General features: G+C 47.4%; 2 protein-coding genes across 3 annotated transcripts in view; one reads left to right on the forward strand and one right to left on the reverse strand.

Moving 5' to 3' along the window:
• The first annotated feature begins 2,439 nt into the window (after positions 1-2,439).
• TAS1R3 (taste 1 receptor member 3) lies at positions 2,440-8,070 on the forward strand. Its single transcript, XM_051786540.1, has 6 exons — positions 2,440-2,618; positions 3,743-4,043; positions 4,660-5,439; positions 5,608-5,811; positions 5,903-6,023; positions 6,531-8,070. Exons 1-6 carry the CDS (start codon positions 2,440-2,442, stop codon positions 7,463-7,465), a joined length of 2,520 nt encoding a protein of 839 aa, XP_051642500.1. The 3' UTR covers positions 7,466-8,070.
• Positions 8,071-9,524: 1,454 nt separating this feature from the next.
• DVL1 (dishevelled segment polarity protein 1) overlaps positions 9,525-16,619 on the reverse strand; it is a 69,158-nt gene continuing 62,063 nt past the window's right edge. For both annotated transcript variants that reach the window (XM_051786528.1, XM_051786529.1), the window contains exon 15: positions 9,525-13,977. In XM_051786528.1, coding sequence (XP_051642488.1) covers positions 13,565-13,977 — 413 coding nt within the window. In that variant the 3' untranslated portion in view covers positions 9,525-13,564. The remainder of the gene's footprint in view (positions 13,978-16,619) is intronic.

Raw genomic sequence — 16,619 nt, forward strand, 5'->3', positions numbered from 1 at the left:
TGTATGTTATATATAGATACATGTATGAAATGTATTTTATATCTTAGTGTGGAGCTCTACAGTAAGAAAAAAAACCCCCACAGCAGCAGGAGCTTTAAGGATTTCCTTTCCCTCTCCAGCAGGGAGCTGACCACTTAACCAAGCTATTCAGGGTGCCTCACCTTAGAACAGAAAAAGATGTACCAGGTTTTTTACATCTATTTATGTTATACATATAAAACACATATCCTGCATGTATTTTATGTCTATGTCAGTGTGTGTGTGGAGCTTGACACTAAGGAAAAAAAAACCCACAGCAGTATGAGCTTAAGGATTTCCTTTCCCTTCCCAGCAGGGAACTGGCCAAGCTATTCAGGGAGACAGAAAAAAGATGCTCCAGGGTTTTTTTCTATCTATGTGTGTTGTACATATATACATGTATGATCTGTATTTTATATCTATGTCAGTGTGTGTGTAGACCTTGAGACTAAGAAGAGAACTCACAGCACTATGAGCTGCTGAAGGGATTTCTTTTTTTGTTCCTGGAGTCACCTCCAGCTCTCCAGGAAGGCTGGGAGGGCAGGTGGTTTCTTTTTAAAGCCAAACTCTGCAATTCAGCAGCTTCTGTGCATTTACACCACTAGTTGTGGCCTTGTGTGACACGAGGTGGAGTCTGAACACATTTACACTCCACTTGATCTCCCCTGGCCACTTGTGTTTATCAGCTTCATTGCATCTGGGGGGTTTTGGGGAGTTTTTAACCTTGAGAATATAACTCTGAGTGAAGGATGTGTGGTCACATCCCCACCTGAGCACTGCTGCTAATCCTGTGTCCCCCAGAGCTGAAGGAGCTGGGGGTGGATGTCCCAGATCCCCTCAGCAGCACCTCCTGTGCCCTTCCCCTGCCCATTAAATCCATGCTCTTTGCACTTGGCATGTGGACCAATTCCTAATCTGTGTCCAGCCCAGGCTGCAGACTGCACCTGAGCTGGGTTCCAGCTGTGCTTCTACGTTGTGTGCTCATGTGGTGGTGTTTTTTTTTGGTTAATGAATGTGTTAAATGCCTACAAAAACGATTTCTCTCACTGGGGAGAAATCCACACTTGTACTGTAAATCACTACATGGCTTCTACTGCAAATCACTGTAATAGCCAAAGGATGCAAAATGGAATTTACTGAGCTTCTGGAAAGCTGAGAAAGCACTACATGTTTAGTCCAGGGTGATGTGAATGTTTGGGGGAGGAGGGGGAACCTCACAAGCTGTACCATGTTCTGATTGTATCTTTTGGGCATAATGTAACACTGTGTGATCCAGCACATCACTGTTACCTCATGGAAACTGGATTAACTGGACATAAAATTACGTGAATAATGTGCTTCTGAGGAGTGTCCTTTATGGGAATGTGCTCTGGGATTGTGGGGTTGGAAGGTCTTACACTGTTATCTACTCTGATCTTCTCTCACTGGCAGAGTCTGTTTCATTTACCTGGAGATCAAGTTGAGCTTTTTAAAAGAAGTTACATATTTAAACCTATCACTTAAATATTCCATTAAAAGGAAAGTATCCTTAACAATATGTCTGTACAAACATACCTATATATAACACAGCTACAACTGTTGCTTGCCTGAACTCCTGGTGTATTTAACTCTCTACAGTGTATTTGCTTCTCCTCATTCAAGGGAAATATTGCAGCCTTGGGGCATCACTTTGGTGCAACTTGGTGCATCAGTTTTATAATACAGTATAAATATATAATAAACCAATAAAATGCAGTAAACTGAACTTTTCATTTAGAGCTATCCTGTGTGCTGAAATTCAAACCTGACAGGAGAAATGCAAGCCATGATCCAGCCTAAATTGCTACGCTGTGAACTTGTACCTAAACCTGAAGTTTTTCAACTGAAATCAATATCATAGCTCAGTGTGAGGAAAAAAAATTCAACCAGCCAGTAAAAACTTCCTAAAAAATAACAAGCACCAACCTTGTGACCCAGGACTGGCCTTCTCCAGGTAAATTCCTGTGATGCCCTGAGGAAGAGCTGGTTATCTCCACCGTGGGGTGACCCTGAATTTGAAAAATATATAAATAAAAATTACTGCTGTGTAAACCTCTTACAAAGAGGTTTTACAAAAATCAGAGTGGGGCGCCTGAGTTTTTTACCACCTATCCCAGAGGAAGCCCCCAATTTCCAGAGCTGGGCCAAAAGAATTTGGTAATTCACTCTGAGCAAAGGAAAGCAGGATGAGGGCAGTGGTTTTCCAACCAAGAGCACTCAGAGGGCATTGCTGCATATTTGACTACTGCCCACTGAGCACAGAGTTAAATTAATGCATTTTGCTAAACAAATTCTTGCCCAATATTTTCATCTCCGAGTTCTATTTAAAGTGATGACACTGGATCCCCCCTGCCCCTCTCCCACAGTCACTCAGAGATTTCTTTCCCCCTCAAACATCCAAAAATGGTCCCTGAGCTGCTGCTGTGCCTGGGTTTGGGTTGTGCAGGAGCCCTCAGCCCCACGTGCCTGTCAGCTCAGTTCAGGAGGCCCGGGGATTATATCCTGGGAGGGCTCTTCCCGTTTGGGAAGGACACCCTGAACCTGTCGATGCGTGTGGAGCCCACCCCGGTGGTGTGTGACAGGTAAGAGGTGTTGTGTGGGAGATAAGAGCAATTTTGGCTTCACCAGGGCTGGGGGGGAGAAAGGAAAAAGTCAAGTCATCCTAGTGGTGTGTGGGAAATAAGAGCAATTTTGGCTTCTCCAGGGGAGAGAAAGGAAAGTCATCCTATGGGTGTGTGGGAGATAAGAGCAATTTTGGCTTCACCACAGCTGGGGGGAGAAAGGAAAGTGGTTCTTCTGGTGGTGTCACAGCCAACACTGAAGGTGGGATGGAGCAAAGAGGAGCTCTGAGGTGCTGGAGCACTGGGGTAAGGGAATGTCAGCTTCTGATCCCAAAATGGAAAGTGGGTTTGTGTTTTCTTGATGCCACTGCTGTCAGACTTCAGGCACCTGTTTTGATGGAAGCTTTTTAGCAGCACTGGCTTCCTTAGTGCTTGAATCTCACACATAAAGGTGGCAGTGCTGCTTTTGCTCCATGCCCTGCTCTCCACAGGCAGGACACTCAGTACTGTGTAAAAGGCAAAGCAGGGAAGAAAATGCCCTGGCTTGCACATCTGCTGGTGTGTAATCAGCAATTCCTACTCACTCACACCAAGGAGGTTCACAGCACCCCCGTTACAAGCTCCTCACAGCTCTCTCACAGAGAAGTTGGTGTCCTGACTCCTGCTTTGGCAGCAACAAAGCACAGAAGAGCCAAAAGAGGCCAAAATCCTTCCATCTTCACAGGCCCTGGGGCAGGGAATATGCTCAGTGTACTGAGACACAGGTGGGAGGAAAATCCCGGGAAGAAGGACATTTATCCTGAATTAGCACCTTGGGAATCTCTGGTTTCAGGGGTGAAGCACACAAAGCTGAGAGCAGGTCTTGACCCTCAGAGCTAAACATACTTGTCTCCATACTGTGTTCCTTCTCCTGGGAAGCTCCAAGGATATATTTGCTGGCAGACAAGATTAATTAGATTTGAAAAATGCTCAAACTCTCACAGTAGAAAATTTACAAACGGGTCCAGGGGTGCTCTGGCTGCTGACAGTGCCACAAATGCCTGGCTTGGCCACAGACAGAATGCAAAGTGTAAAAAACCATGGAATAAGCTGCTCCCTGTTGTAACAACCCCTGTAATTCCTGCCTCCTCCTCCTCCTCCTCCAGGTTGAACATGGACGGGCTGATCTGGGCTCTGGGGATGAAGTTCGCTGTCGATGAGATCAACAATTCCACCTCCCTCCTGCCAGGGGTGACACTGGGCTATGACATCTATGACAGCTGCTTTGAGCCCCTGGTGGCCCTGCAGGCCAGCCTGATGTTCCTGACCCGGAACGACACCACAGGCACTGGAATTCTCTGCGACTCCACCGACTGCCAGCCCCGCGTGACCGCCGTGATCGGGCCCCACAAGTCGGATCTCTCTCTGGTGACAGCCAAACTGTTCAGCACCTTCTTCATCCCACAGGTAAAGAACCTCTCTGGAGAAGCAGGAATCCTCCTTTCTGGTGGGGAAGGGTTTGGATCGACAGCGTTGTCCATGCTTTGGGAACATGGATTGTTAAAGTGCAGTTCCTGTCTTTGCCACAGGTTTCCTGAGTGATCTTGGGTGGGTCAGTCAAATTCCCTCCTGGAGACACTACAGTGTTTAACCACACCCAGAGAGAACAGGGACAACTCAGACCACTGTGATCCATGTAAAATGGGAATAACAGAGCTCCCAGTGTAAACTGAGAGGATCTCATGGAAATACTGACTAAAATACTTGACTACACAAGAGAAAACGTGACTAAATACTCAGTTACCACAACAGAGGGCTCTAATGGTCGGGGAAATTTAGCCCTCAGCTAAGATACAACTGAATTTTGGGGGTGTCACCCTGTGTAGAAAGCAGTTAATTATCACTGTCATTAATGATAAGGGCTGGCAGTAGAAGGAGACAGTAAATGCAGCCAGGATGGATGAGTTCTTCCCACTATCCTGACCAGCATTTTTGAAACCTTAGGGCACTAACACTAAGAAAAGAAGGTGGAGAATGACCTGGACATCCCTCTTTGCCTCCCTCTGTCCCTCCCACCCTGCAGGTGAGCTATGCAGCCAGCAGTGAGAAGCTCAGCAACTCCGAGCTGTTCCCGTCCTTCTACCGCACTCTCCCCGGTGACAAGAACGTGGTGGAAGCTGTGGTCCAGCTCCTCAACAGGTTTGGGTGGAACTGGATTGCCACTGTTGCAAGTGATGATGAGTATGGCCAAGGAGCCCAGGAACTCTTCTTAAGCACAGCTGCAAGTAACAACATCTGCATTGCCTTCGAGGGCATAATTCCTACAGACGTGACCGAGCCCAGTGACAAAAAACAACTGGAAGAGGTCATTAACTTAATTAATAGGACCAAAGTCAACATCGTTGTCCTTTTTGCCTATACTCTGTCAGCCCAGGCCCTGATGGAACAAGCCATCAAGATGGGACTGAGCAAGAAAGTCTGGATTGGCAGCCAAGCCTGGATGCTGTCTGGCTTACCTACCTCCATCCCAAATATTCAGAGCATTGGGACAGTCTTAGGCTTTGTGACAAAAACAGGCACAGTCCCTGGCTTCCAGAAGTATGTTGCTGACCTCTTTACCTCTGTTCAGCAGGATGAATTTTGCCAGCAGTCCAGAGAACTCAACCAGCTCATGAGCACCAACGTGCTGGACCTGCAGTGCCAGGAGTGTGACAACATCTCCCTGGGGGACATCTCCTTCCTGCTGAGCATCACCCAGGTGCAGCCTGTGCACATGGCTGTGTACAGCGTGGCCTATGCTCTGCACAGAGCCCTGGGGTGCACCTCCAAAGCCTGTCCCAAAACGCCCATCAGATCCTGGCAGGTGAGTAAAGGCCGGGGGGGACAAACAGCCACTTTTCATCACAACACAGCCAGATAGTGCCAACCTGAGCCCTTGCTGAGGGACAACTGATTTCAGCCAGAAAGGCTTGCAGCCTTACCATCCTCCAAACATCAGCTGTACCAACCCCAATTTCCATTCTCTCCTCAGCTGCTGTACTACATGGACGCTCTCCCGTTCGAGGTGAACGGCCAGAGCTACAGGTTTGATCAGTCCCACAGCACAAACACTGGCTACAAGCTCATATTGTGGTCCTGGAAGAATGGCATCCTTACCTACCTGCCTGTAGGTGACTATAAAGAGTCCCTGCACATCGAGGAGCCCCAGATCCAGTTTCACACTCCAGATCAAAAGGTAAAGAGGGCCCAGCCAAATCCTTCTGATTTCTTTGGTGATACAATTCTCCTGGAAGTGCCTGGCTGATGTTCACTCCTCCCTTTGCCAGGCGCCCACATCGGAGTGCTTCAGGCACTGCAAACCAGGACAAATCAGAAGGGTAAAAGGATTCAACCTCTGCTGCTATGACTGCACAGACTGTGCAGAAAACACCTTCTGGAACAGTCCAGGTGAGGTCTGAGAAATCTGAAGGCTTTAACTGTATTATGTCTATCTGCTGGTTGAGGTAACAACCAGTGGTGAGCTCCTCCTCCATGAAGCACTGCCAGTGCAGGGGATTTGCCTCCCTGTTCTGCTGTGCTTTGCTCAGTCTTGCCCTACACACCTTCCCTGGGGACCTGCCTCTGCCCAGCCCAGAGGGATTGCACGAGGACAACGTGTATGTATTTTACCTCAAGAGGTAGGAGAGAGGGCTGTGATGAAATTCTGGGGTCACAGGTGGGAGAGAAAGGCATATGATGAAATTCTGGGATCTTTTGGAAGCTTTCTGGGGAAGGGAAACAAGAGCTAAGAAAAGCGAGTCCTTTGGGGAGAAGGGTGGGGGAAAAAAAAAACAGAGTGATCTGTCACAAGCTTTGGAGTTCCAAGACACTTTGGAGGCAGGGACATCCTAACCCACATCTGTGATCCATCCTCAAGGGCTGGGTGGTCATCATGCCCTCACTGCTCCTTCCCAGACAGCTCCACCTGCACCCCCTGCCTGCAGCAGCAGTGGGCCCCTCCCCAGAGCACGCAGTGCTACGAGCGCAGAGAGAGGTTCCTCTTCTGGGACGAGCCCCTCACCATCGCCCTGCTGGTCCTGATGTCCATCACCATCCTCCTGACCTGCCTGACAGCTCTGCTCCTCCTGAGGAACCTGCAGACCCCCCTGGTGCAGGCTGCTGGGGCCGAGAGGAGCCTCTTTGCCCTGCTGTGCCTGGCACTGCTGAGCCTCAGCTGCTGCCTCTACGTGGGGAAGCCCAGTGACACCCACTGTGCCATGCAGGAGGTGGTCCACGCCCTGTGCCTCAACGGCTGCTTCTCCACCTTCTTCATCAAGACCCTGGAGATCACCCTGCTGACAGAGTTCCCCAGCTATGCCCCCTCCCTGCTGCGCTGGGTGACCCACAGGAGGTCCTGGCTCCTCGTTGCCTTGTGCCTGCTCGTCCAGGGCTTGCTCTGCCTCTGCCACCTCTACCTGGGCCCTGCCTACCTGGGCCCTGACTACAAATCCCTGCCCACCGAGGTGCTGCTGGTGTGCAGCACCAAGTCCTGGGCAGCCTATGCCCTCCTGCACAGCCTCAATGGCTGCCTGGCCCTCCTGTGCTTCCTGGGCACCTTCATGGTGCAAACGCTGGGCAAGAAGTACAACCTTGCCAGGGGCATCACCTTTGCCATCCTCATCTACTTCGTCGTCTGGATCTTCTTTGTGGCCATCTTTGCCACGCTGGGGACAGTCCTCAGGCCTGTCTCTCAGATTGCCACCATCCTGATCATCAGCCTGGGCATCCTGGTGACCAACTACGCCCCCAAATGCTACATCATCTTGTTCAAGCCCGAGATGAACACGGTGGATTGTTTCCAGAATTCCATCCAAGAGGAGCCAGAGGAGGACTCAGCAAACAAACAATAAACCAGAGCCATTGTCACCTGCTCCTCAGTAAAAGCTGGCTGTATTTTAATGAGATAATTCTGTTTAAGAGCACTCTCTGGCCCCGGGCACAACCACCAGCTGTGAAAGCACAGGGCTCTGCTCAACCAGCTAAAGCCAAATGCTCCAGAGGAGCAGATCCATCCTCTCTGGAATGGCCTGTTCCATCCCCCACAAGCAGCCTAAAGCAGGTTCAGTTAATCAGCCAACCTCCAGTAGTGATATTTTATATGAATTTCTCTCTCAGCTCTGGCAATGTGAGCAGGAAGCCTCACCCAGAACACTTCCCTGTAAACACTGCTGGTGATTCCCCCTTCTAATTAACTAAATAACTGCTCCAGAGGTAAAGCCATGAATCCTTTCCCAAGCCTTAGAACAATTTTCAAATATATCCAACACCAGAGGAATAAAAAGAACATTCTGATAAGTAACAGCAGCTGTGTGCAGGATATAAAGAGCATTACCCATTCAAATTGCAGCTCACTCATTTGTGTTTCATTCACATGTGTTTGCAAAGGACATGGAAATCAGGCCCAGGCACATGGAAATGAGCAGTGTGCAGATCACACCACCCCAAGCCATGGCACAAAGTTCCTCCACCCCAAAAACCACACAAAGATCACCAAAACTCCACATTGCTGCCAAACAGTACCAAGTCACATCACCAAGATCTTTTCTCTTCCCCACCTGCTTTAACAAGCAACTATATTACTCCTTTTTTCCCTACATTAAAGTTTTTCCATTACTGCCCTTTTATTCCCTATATTAAAGTTTTTCCATCTCTTCACTGGGTGCTGTTGCAAATTAACTCATCAGTTCAGCTCAATTAAAGAACTGGCAAATTAATCTAAACCAGGAAATATTTTCATTCTTAAAAAGAAAAAAAAAAAAGAACTTTCTGGTGCACTGCAAAGCTACTTGTCCTAGATTTTTGTGAACACCTGCATACAAAAATACTCCTCAGTGTGATTAAAAATACCAAAACTCTGACCTGAAGCCTGGAGTCCTTGCTCCTGGAGCCTGCAGCAAGTCTTCATGAGGATGTTGTTGCACCTGAGCCTCTCAGTATTCCTTGCTCCAGGGCTGTGATTCCATAGCAGAGAAGCCTTAAGTAGCTTTTGATCATCATCATTCCAGAAATAGAGAAGGAAAAAAAAATCCATTTACCTCTATTGGCAGCAGCCAAAAAGCCAACTCTGATCACAACCAGAGCCATGACAGGTTGAGTTTTCTTTCAGGGGAGGGAGGGAGGGAGGGAAAAGCAGCTGATGAGACTTTTCAGTCAGCTCCAGTCACCTGTAGACAACTCACCCTGGGTCAGCTGGGGCCCATCAGGCCCTGCAGTGAAAGGCTGCAAGAGCACATCCAAAATTCTGATCATTCCATATTCACCTAAATTTGGAGGATTTAATATTCACCTGAATTCTGATCATTTGATATTCACCTCACTGGGAAATGCTGGCTAAAATTTGTGGTATTTAAACAATGTTTGACCCTCCCTTTGCTCTCTGAGCTCTGCCAGCTGGGAAGAGGGAATCTGCCTCCTCAAGCTGGGGTTGCCCTTTGTATGTGGAATGATTTAGGATGGAAAAGGCTTTTAAATCATTTGAGTGCAACTGAACCCCTCAGACCCTGCAGGGAGCCTGGTAATTCATAATAAACACCCCGTGGTTTAATGCTTACCAGAGAGTAAAGTGGTATCCTAATGATCCAACCTTGGAGAGTCCAGAAATGGGGAATATTCCCATGGAACAGCTGAATACACTGATGGGTTTTAGCAGCACATTCAAGTCCTGGGGCTGCAGGCAGGACAACTTGTTCCAGCTCATGTCTGGGGAACAGGGTTTTTTTCCTCCAGCTCTCTGGAGCCCTCACAAAACTCCCCCCTGCCTACCAGCACCTCCTGAATCTTCTTGAGAGGACAAAACTTCAGTGTGACATGGGGGAAAAAAAAATAAGAGGAAGATTCAACCAGCATTTCATCAATCTTGACTAAAAGATAAAATGCAACAGTGCAAAGAACTGAAGACGTACACCGAGGTTATCACATAAAATTAAAAGCTTTTTAGTGTTTAAAATAGCATTTACACATAAGCAGCTATATATTAACTATACAGACACTTGGGTTTTAATACAATATCTACAAAAAAGAATTCAATTATGCAATAGACATTTAACAGGAACAGTGCAGTCCATGCTAATAAGAGGTCACTCTTTGAGTAGAACCAATTCTAGGATAGGTGATAGTCTGGATTTTCATTATTTAAAATCATGTAACTTTGTTCCTCTACTGTACATAAAATTCTTTACATGTATTTCTAATCACTGATTAGAATTAATAATTTTAAGTCAATCTTATTACAATCCAGTTAAATGCAAAAAACAAAAACAATTACATCAACTCATGAGCTGTCAAGTCTCAGGAGGGGACTGCCCACTTGAAGAGAACAAAAATAATAGCAAAAGTCAATGTCTGTGCATCATTGCTTGCCATCCAATAAACCTTTGGATAAAGTGTCCAGGGGACTGTTACCTTGGAAAAAGGAGATTTATTAACAGGAGGTAAAAGACAATAGCAGTGCTTTTAAGACTTATTTGCCAAAAACTCCTCAGAGTTAATATACCAGGTGGATACACTCCCCCTACAGATCCTGCCTCCTTTGGGGAGGAGATGTCATCCCAAACTGTTTCCTCATCATTTGCCATGATCCTCCAGACAAACCTGCTGTTAAATCTGTTGGCAGGGATGTGTGAGCTTTAAGCTCAGTCGAGGGTCTCACTTCCAGAATAAAAATGTCAGCCACTGAGGTTGTTTCAGTGCCCTGCACAGCAAACCCCTCGCTGGAGTTGGAGCTCAGTCACTGACATGAAATCAGGGATAAATTTGAGGCCCTGGTGAGAGAAAACAGATGGATCTGCAGCACTCCAGCCTGCAAACTTCCTTCCACCTGGCACAGCAGGGAATGCTGTGCCCAACAGGAGACACTGGCACAGGCAGGTCCCGAGGACCCCCTTGGTGGAAAGACATGAGCATGCACTGAAAGCCAAGGATGGGATCTGGGAAATCTCCTGTCTCTTGTGAAAATTGGGATCTAGCAAAGATTCAGGCCTGACCTTCCACTCACTCCACCCTCTCCACTGGACACTACGGGGGGGATCAGGGGTTTGTTTTACACACAGTGGCCATCACGTATTGCACTGTCCACACAGGGGCATCTCCACCCTCCTGCTCTCCCTGCAAACAGCAGGTTCCTCAAGGACCAGCACCCAGCACACCCAGAGCAGTGGATGCCTGTTGTGGGTGAAGCTGCTTCAGCCTGAATTCCTCAGCAGACTAATGCCTTCCCACACCTGGGTTATGGATTTGCAGCCTCATTCCAGAGTGACCCACGAACACACAAGTTTATAACACAGTCATTTCAACATAGCAGCAAAGACCAGCAAGACACAGAACAGTTTCTGCCAACAGCATTAACAACAAGACCAAAAAAACAAACAAAAAAAAAAATAAAAACAAACAAAAAACAACCCAGCAGGTGTGTAAACTGCAACTCTTGGAAAGACATAACAAAATAAAACACGTTTCTTCCACGGGTGAAAGCTCAGCCCCCAGCTTTAATCCCTTTTGGAAATATTTAAATGAGAGTCTTTTCCTCCAGCCCTCCAAGTTCTGCCTTAAGACAGAGCGGGCCAGAAAAATCAATATATATAAGAGACCAGAAAAGTTTTAAATTAATTTAAAAGTAGAACCACTAGTGATTGTCAGTAAAGTCACAGACTCCTTAACAGTGTCTCCTGGAGACATAGCAGAATTACACCATTATTTTACCCTGATTTACTTCATTGCTTTCAATGTCAATCTTTCAGAATAGGTTACCAGGTTAGGGTAAGCATCTTTGCTGTGGAACTGGGAGGAGGAAAGGAAAAGAAAGGTACTGTTTGCACAGTCAAGCTCTAGGTAGTGCCACTCTTTTGGAGAAGCCATCAGCCACGTGGCAATCCATGCCAGCCCATGGGATGGATGATGATGAAAGCACTGCTTTCAGAGACATTAGGCAGCTTTTTGGGAGGTTTTTGTAAAGAAAACTAGTTTAGAAGGCCAGTAAGGGGAGTACCTAGTCTGAGTGACACAGAGTTTCCCAAATGCCTGGTTCCCTTTTGAAGGAGAGACTGGAGTCTCCAGTTAACACAGACGTTTGGAGCTTTGGCTGGAATCGTTACTCTGGCTCTGACAAAGGGATGTGTTTGCACACAGACCTGCAACAGGGAAAGAAGTGAAAAATCTATCAGGATGAACAACACCCAAAATGTCTGAAGAGTCGTTTTTCGGGGTGACAAATGGACATGGAACTGTGTGTGCATCCTGAGAAAGATGTTCTCTTTTGGCCTTCATCTCGGGCGTTCACGGGACGAACCAAAGAGCAGCTTCTTACCAGTGAAAAAAATGCTTATATACAGTCAAGACTGATCTTAAAGCACCTGTCCTAAAACCTGCCAGCAGCAGGCACCTCAGAAAGGAGGATTTAACTGAGGCATGGCCCCGTGGCCAAATGCCACTAAGTGGCTGCAGCTCCCCACGTGTGTCCCATCAAATGAGGCACCGTGACAGAGCGTGGGTGTGCTCTCACCATACCCTCCTTCTGACACCTTAAAAAAAAGCTTCTTACACACCACTGAAGGCTCCTGAACTTGCTTTATCAAGTGTCCACAGCCTCAGAGCAGGAACCACACAGAAATGAAACCTTGGGGATGTACAACAGCAGTTGCTTCAGTCAGGGCTCCTCAGCAGAGAGGGTCCCACTCGGTGTCAGGTGTAAGGATTTGTTTGCTGTACCATTTGGGATCTGCTCTCAAAACACCCTCACACCTCTCTGCCAACAGCCAGCCCCTGTCTGTGCTCAGAAACATTCTCCTGGGACTGCAAGTGGGATTAGACAGCTCCAGGTTTCCATTACAACAAAAAGAGAAAGATACTGCTCCAAAATGAAGGACAGAACAACAGGTATCAAAATGAAATCAAAGTGAAGAGCCACATCCCAGCAGGAGCCAGGATTTAGCTGGAATGGGATGAATATCCCCTTGGAAAGGGAAAAGCTGCAGCTACACTAACAGAACTGCATGGCAGCAGCTGTCCTATTTCTGTGGAAATAACTTTTCCAAGCAAGTGCACATCCAGCAGGAACAGCCACATCTGTCAGCAGGGGTGGGACTGGAATGCCCAGGAACCAACTGCAGCTACAAAGTCACTATTGTGGTACTGAAGGAAACAACTTGACAAGTTCTGCACAATGAGCACATACAGTAGCAAGACTCCAGCACTCCCTTGATAGAATAATATCCAAAAAAACCAACAAAAAAAAAAAAAGAAAAAAAAAAGAAAGAAAGGTTGATTTATACTCCCTAGTCAGCAGAAGGTAGCCACAACTTTGTTTTCCACTTGGGTCGATCCTGCTCCTTTCCAAGCACGTGCTGTCTGTACACTTGTGGGTGCAATGTCTGCTCAGTGCTATGGATGCATCCAAGAAACAGCATTCCAAGGCAGTATCACAGATACCAGCCAAGGGGTCGTTTGTTTTCCTTGTAAGAGAAAAAAAAAAAAAAAGCAGGGAAAAATAAAAGTGCTCCTATGCAATATCGGGAATTTAGAAGTCGTGTGGAATAAGAGTCCTTGAATCAGCCAAAAAGATACACCAGTTGCACTGAAGTAGGTGCCACAATGACCAAAGCTCATTAAGATGTGAATATACACCAGCCATTCACAATCCAAAACAAGAGGAGGGGGAAGGGAAAAAAAAGATAAAGAAAAGATGCCATCGGTTTGCTGATATTTAACAATCCCAGGAGATTTCTTTTTTTTTTTGTTCATTTTTGCGGAGGGAATTTTTTTTTTTTTTGTATTTTTCGCTCTGTTTTCTTGATTTTTTTTTTCTTTTTTTACTGCAACACACTTTGCAAACAGGAAGGTGTGACATGCAAGACCAGCCAAGTCTCTTCCATTAAGTGTTCGACAACAAACCACCCCAAAAAAAAAAAACCCAACCCACCCCCCTCTCCCCAGGCAGAGTCTGAAGGCACTTCCTCTCACATGATGTCTACGAAGAACTCACAAGGGTTGCCCATGGCCTTCTGGAAGGACTGGCGGCTCCCGGTGAGCTCCGGGGGGACCGCGCTCAGTTCCCGCACGGGAGGCCCTCCGGGGGGGCCGCTGGTCCCGTAGACTTTGGAGCCCAGCTTGGGGAGGCTGTAGAGCGGGGGCACCCCCGGGGGCCCCCCGTAGGAGTGGTGGCTGTGGTGGCTTCTGTCGCTGTGGGCGGCGGAGCCGTGGCTGCGGTGGCTGAGCTGGCTGGCGGGCCGGTCCCGGCGCGCGGTGCCGCCGCTCCGCGCCGTGTGCTCCGACTCGCTGCCACTGCCCCCCGACTTGCGGTCCTTCTCCCTGCCCACAGCTCGCCTGCTGTTCTCGCTGGTGCTCCGGTTCGAGCCGCTGCTTTTGCTTCCTGCAACCCCACGAGGTGGGGGGAAAAAAGCAGAGAAAAGCACAGTTAGGCCATCGTCTGCTCCCGGCTCCCGTGGCGGATCCGCGTAGGACTGATGGCCACGGCGAGGGCTGAGCGTGCCGGTGGTGGCTCGTGGGGTTTGGCAATGAGGGGCAGTGGGACGAAGCTGACAGGGTTGTGCCATGCACAGGGACACGGAGACACCTCAGAGCTCGCACAGTGAAAGCAGCAGCTAAAGAACAGCTCCTGGCTGGAACCCACCCGCCCCACCGAGGAGGAACAGGATTTGGGGTTGGACTCAAGCAAATGAGGTTCAATCTGTAACTGCCTCTGCTTTGGTACCTTCTACCTTTCCCAAAAGAAACTCCTTTGCCTTCTCTGTCATCCTTGGTCTCACTGGGCACACTCACACCCTGAGGTTTTGTTGGCTTCAGTGGGGAGATTCTTTTCAAATTCACCGCTACAGTGTTCTGGTGTTGGAGAATTCTTTACACAACAGTTACCTGTTGAACTGCTCTACAGTAACGTGCAGGATGTTCCCAGAAGAGGCCACTAAATCAGCTTAGAAAAAAAGTATTGCCACTGGACTGTCAGCTGAGTTGTTGCTACATACAAATGTCACTAAACTTCAGAACTGATTTTGGATGAAAGTTGAAGGTCTTGCTCTGTTCCCATGAGAGATAGGCTGGGATGATGTCAGAACACAGTCCCAAGGGAATTATTTTTTTTAGAAAACCCAACAAATCAACCCAAGCACCATCTCATTAAGTTCATGCCACCTTAGTGCAAAAATTTCCAAAAAAGGATCCCCAGCCAGCAGAAGAGGGGACCAGCTTTTGAGTCCAACTGAGCCACTGAAATGGAAGAACCAGAATGATTGTGAACTACAGGTGACCTTCTGCTTGCTCCTGTTGACACAGGAGATGGGAAATCAGACTGGCCTGGTGTGTAACATTCCCTGCAGAGTGCCAGAGACGGAAAACACACACTACAAAATCACTGGGCTTTAAGTTACTAGTGTTCTGAGCCCGGGACTCTGAAGTGCTGTTTGCTGATTGTTAGGATGTAACCCTGCTGATAAAGGAGAGGGTTCACAAGAAACCCAACTCTAATATTCCACCCTGGGAGTGACCAACACAGCCCTGTGTCCCTGCACTCTCAGCACCTGCCTGAGACATCTGGCCACCAAGTAAATGAGCAGTGGCAGATAAATCCAACCCACACGGGTGACATAAATCAGGAGCAGGGACTATTTGCTTATTTTATGAGGAGCAGTGGGGAGCCTGGTGACACCTGACAGTGAGGGACGTGGTGCCACCCCCTCTGAGCTGCTGCAGCACAGTCACACAGGGGCCACACAGGTTGATATGCCAATGTCACACTACTGCACTGCCGTGCACTGAGACAGGTCGAGCGTCCAAGACAATCAAAAAGAAAATAAAAATCAAAATAATAATAATAATAATAATAAAAATAATAAAAAAATACAGCTAAACATTTGGGTCACGAGAGTCTAAATGGTCATGCTGTGGATTTGTTATGGAGGCATTTGAAGCTTACCAATCCCCTAGAGTCAGCCATTCCTCTAGGAATCCTTCAGTCTAATGCTTGCTCAGGACAAAACAAGGGAATAACAGTTACAAGCCAAGAAACAACACAAGAAGTGTAGTTTCCAAAAGAAGAACAAGGAAAAAGCGTCGAAACCTTTCAAAAATCAAACACCTTGGCACCTTCTGTGAGGCTCTCTATAGCCAGGGGACACAGCATGGATAAAACACCATTCCTTTCCTATTCCAGCAGCAGAACAAATTCCTGCTGCCCACAGAATCAGCTGCCAAAAAGCATCCCCAACATTCTTTGCAGTGTAGTCAGTTCTAAAACCTCTGGATGCCACTGTGAGCTTCCTCACAGCAGAAATTCTTATTCTGAGAAGCCACAGTGCTCAAATCTTGTGAGCAAGCTCCTGTTACGAAATTATTTGTGCAGTTTTTGTAAGATCTAACTGGTTGTGGCAAACAGGGATAAGTTACATCCCAGTTACTGGATGTTCACCGTAAAAACACAGAGAAACCTCGCCCTTTCTTTACTGGCAGCATTTCCAAAAGCAAAACTCACTCTGGAAGTGATTTTTTTTTAAAAAAAGAAATCAAAAAATACTATCTTTACAGTGGAAAATATGTAATTTTTGTTTACTAAGGTTAAGGATGAACCACAAAATTATGCTAGGTCAGGAAAGGAGGAGGTCAGGTCTTTAATCCATGCAGTATTCTCTTTTTTCCCCTGTCACATATGACAGAAGGGACTCTCCTCCCTGTGAGCAGTGTTTCAGCCCTGTAAACCTCTGGCTGGCCACCTCCCTCTTGTGTGTCTCACACAAGCCAAGAATGTGATTTTCCTTTTGTGCTGAGTACTGAAGTGAAAGCCAAGAGCACCTTGTTCTAATCCCTGTTCCATCACAAAGAAATGGCCTCATTTCCAGCACTATCAGCCCCAGCACTGGCAATTCCTGACTGGGATAAAACAAGGCTGGCAGTTCCCATACAGAGCTGAAAGCCCACTCCACCACAGACACACAAAACCCATGCAGGTAGCAAACAAAACCACAGGACAGGCACAGACAGAACGAAGGAACGCAAGCAAAT

The sequence above is a fragment of the Manacus candei genome, unplaced genomic scaffold (genome assembly GCF_025592945.1).
Source record: "Manacus candei isolate 608988 ecotype Guabito, Panama unplaced genomic scaffold, ASM2559294v1 h1tg000022l, whole genome shotgun sequence".
Lineage (NCBI taxonomy): Eukaryota > Metazoa > Chordata > Aves > Passeriformes > Pipridae > Manacus > Manacus candei.

What these genes read in the sequence shown, in the direction of transcription:
- TAS1R3 (XM_051786540.1), top strand. Translation starts at nt 2,440, where the DNA reads ATGGTCCCTGAGCTGCTGCTGTGCCTGGGTTTGGGTTGTGCAGGAGCC. An exon ending in ACCCCGGTGGTGTGTGACAG is followed by an intron (nt 2,619 to 3,742) that starts GTAAGAGGTGTT and finishes CTCCTCCTCCAG; the next exon opens with GTTGAACATGGACGGGCTGA. An exon ending in CACCTTCTGGAACAGTCCAG is followed by an intron (nt 6,024 to 6,530) that starts GTGAGGTCTGAG and finishes GCTCCTTCCCAG; the next exon opens with ACAGCTCCACCTGCACCCCC.